Raw genomic sequence first — 2,115 nt, forward strand, 5'->3', positions numbered from 1 at the left:
GAGTGAATTGTACAAAATTGGACATAGTTAAAAAGGAGAAGCTGCAAATCAAACCTGACCCTAAGTTCCTAAGATATGATAAATTCAAGAAAGTGTAGAGTGAAGCTAAAAGATGGAATGCTCTGGTTATAGATATGCACCGTGATAAACAAGTAACAATTCTCGGTACTAGGAAAATGTGAAAGCATAAATGCTAAAGAACACAAAAATCAGACAATAAATACACAGGGAAAAAGTAGCATCAACAAGCATATGGTAGCGCAGTTATATCAACGTGTTGGAATATAGAGATTGATTAGCATGCAACATTCAATGTTGTGAAACGTATGAAATTTCTACCTTTTCTCCAACTTTTCACTCCACTTATTTTTCTATTCCACCCTAAACGGGGAGAATTCTATTCTTGCAAATTAAACAAACTGGGATTCGAACAGGGAAATAAAATATAAAGCGAATGTGCATTGAAGAGATATTCGGCAAATATTTATCGGAATGAAATACCATTATTTAACTTGGTGGGCAGATCCTAAAACATAAAATTCAGATAATTATCCAGCTTTCGAAGCTGACTTATATTTTTTACACAGAAACTACAAATATTAGCATGCAACTCTCAAGGAACATCTTCAGATTGTGAACATCATAGAAATTCATTCAGCCAACATCCAACTTAACACTACAAAGATATACTAGTATAATATCCTGTGGATTAAAAAAAGTAAGGCAACTGGAATTCTAACTGGAAAGTGAATAGAAAACAAATGTGCATCAAGGAGCAACTCAGCAACTGTATTAACTGAACGAAACACCATTTGTTAACTTGGTGGGTGAATCTTAATACATTATAATAGAGCAATGTACCATTCATTTTGCACCTCAAAAGAATTTATTTCTCCTGGTCCTGGGTTTCCTCTTCCTGCTGCTGTCCATAACGACGCTTAAATTTGGCAATCTGTCCAATACTTTGAGCCATCTGCCGCTTAGCCCTGAAATGATAGACTTTACCAACTTGGTGTATTTTGCTCATCATAACGGGCATCAATCGACCACTCTGGGTCACATAGGATATCCATTGCATCTGAGGATGGATTCCTTTCTTCATCTTTCCTTCAATAAACTCACAATTGAAAAATTACCTAGCAATAAGCCCCATTTTCATTACCGGAGCACAAATGAAGCTTGAACGGGAAATTTGTTTAAAAATTCCAGCAATTAAGTAGCAGTGTCAAAGTTTGAACAAGAAAATGCATTGGGAATCGTACGTGAAAGTTGAGTAATTGAGCTGGTTCATTTCATGAAAATAATATCTCTGGAGCATTTTATCAATCACGTTAAGGTTACACAAAGCTATAAACTCAGCCCCTTTTCCTGAAAAAATTAATGCCATTACATTACGCTTCTGTCCATGAATCAACCCTTGAGGAATTTTATTTTAATTCATGTAAATGAAACATATAAATTATAAGAGTTGAGTTCAAATTAAATCATTCACAACAAACAAATCCAGTGGATTTCAACATATAAAGCCCGTTTTAACACATACAATCCGATACTACCTTCCAAGTTTGGTGATGAGGAAGTTGAGTAGAAATCACTGCAACATAAGATAGATTGGTGCCGTGATGAATATGTTTCTAATTTTAAGTAATACCGAGAAAGAAAACCTAGGCCGGCCGCTCTTCCTCCTGTCAAACAGACATGGGTTATTCTTTGATAGGCCCGCCTTTAATTGGGTTTTACAAATTTTTTTTCTAGACTTGTCATTTAAAAATCAGATTTCAACATTATTTTTTCAAAAAATTCCAGTATATATCATACTCTACCTCACTTAATATCACCCCATCTATTCTTTTACCCATTTCCCAAGTCACAATTCACACCCACACTACAAAAATTATCGCCCACCACTACCATTTGTCATCACCACCGTCGCTAGTCACCACCACTTCACCATCGTCGTAGTGCTAAGCAACATCGGCTATTGTTCACGACATCATGCTACGTTATTACGATCTATGGTGCACCTAGGGCTCGACAAGAGTTGAATCGATTTTTTATCCAACCCAAACACAACCTAATTATTGCTTTAAACACAAATCTACCCAAACTAACAAT

General features: G+C 35.7%; 1 protein-coding gene across 2 annotated transcripts; it reads right to left on the bottom strand.

The window, feature by feature from the left end:
- Positions 1–620: 620 nt before the first annotated feature.
- On the bottom strand, positions 621–1,768 carry LOC111376501. 2 transcript variants are annotated; one of them, XR_002699495.1, is made up of 2 exons: positions 1,557–1,768; positions 621–1,136 (listed from the first exon to the last, which is right to left on the bottom strand). XR_002699495.1 is itself a non-coding variant. In XM_022999462.1 (2 exons), the coding sequence occupies exon 2, from the start codon at positions 1,100–1,102 to the stop codon at positions 887–889; it is 216 nt and encodes a 71-aa protein (XP_022855230.1). In that variant the 5' UTR covers positions 1,103–1,107; positions 1,557–1,742; the 3' UTR covers positions 621–886. The 2 variants fall into 2 exon arrangements, 1 of the variants encoding a protein (XP_022855230.1); XM_022999462.1 differs by having other exon boundaries at positions 621–1,107; positions 1,557–1,742.
- Between the last annotated feature and the right edge of the window lie 347 nt (positions 1,769–2,115).

The sequence above is a fragment of the Olea europaea genome, unplaced genomic scaffold (genome assembly GCF_002742605.1).
Source record: "Olea europaea var. sylvestris unplaced genomic scaffold, O_europaea_v1 scaffold1511, whole genome shotgun sequence".
In the NCBI taxonomy this organism is placed as follows: domain Eukaryota; kingdom Viridiplantae; phylum Streptophyta; class Magnoliopsida; order Lamiales; family Oleaceae; genus Olea; species Olea europaea.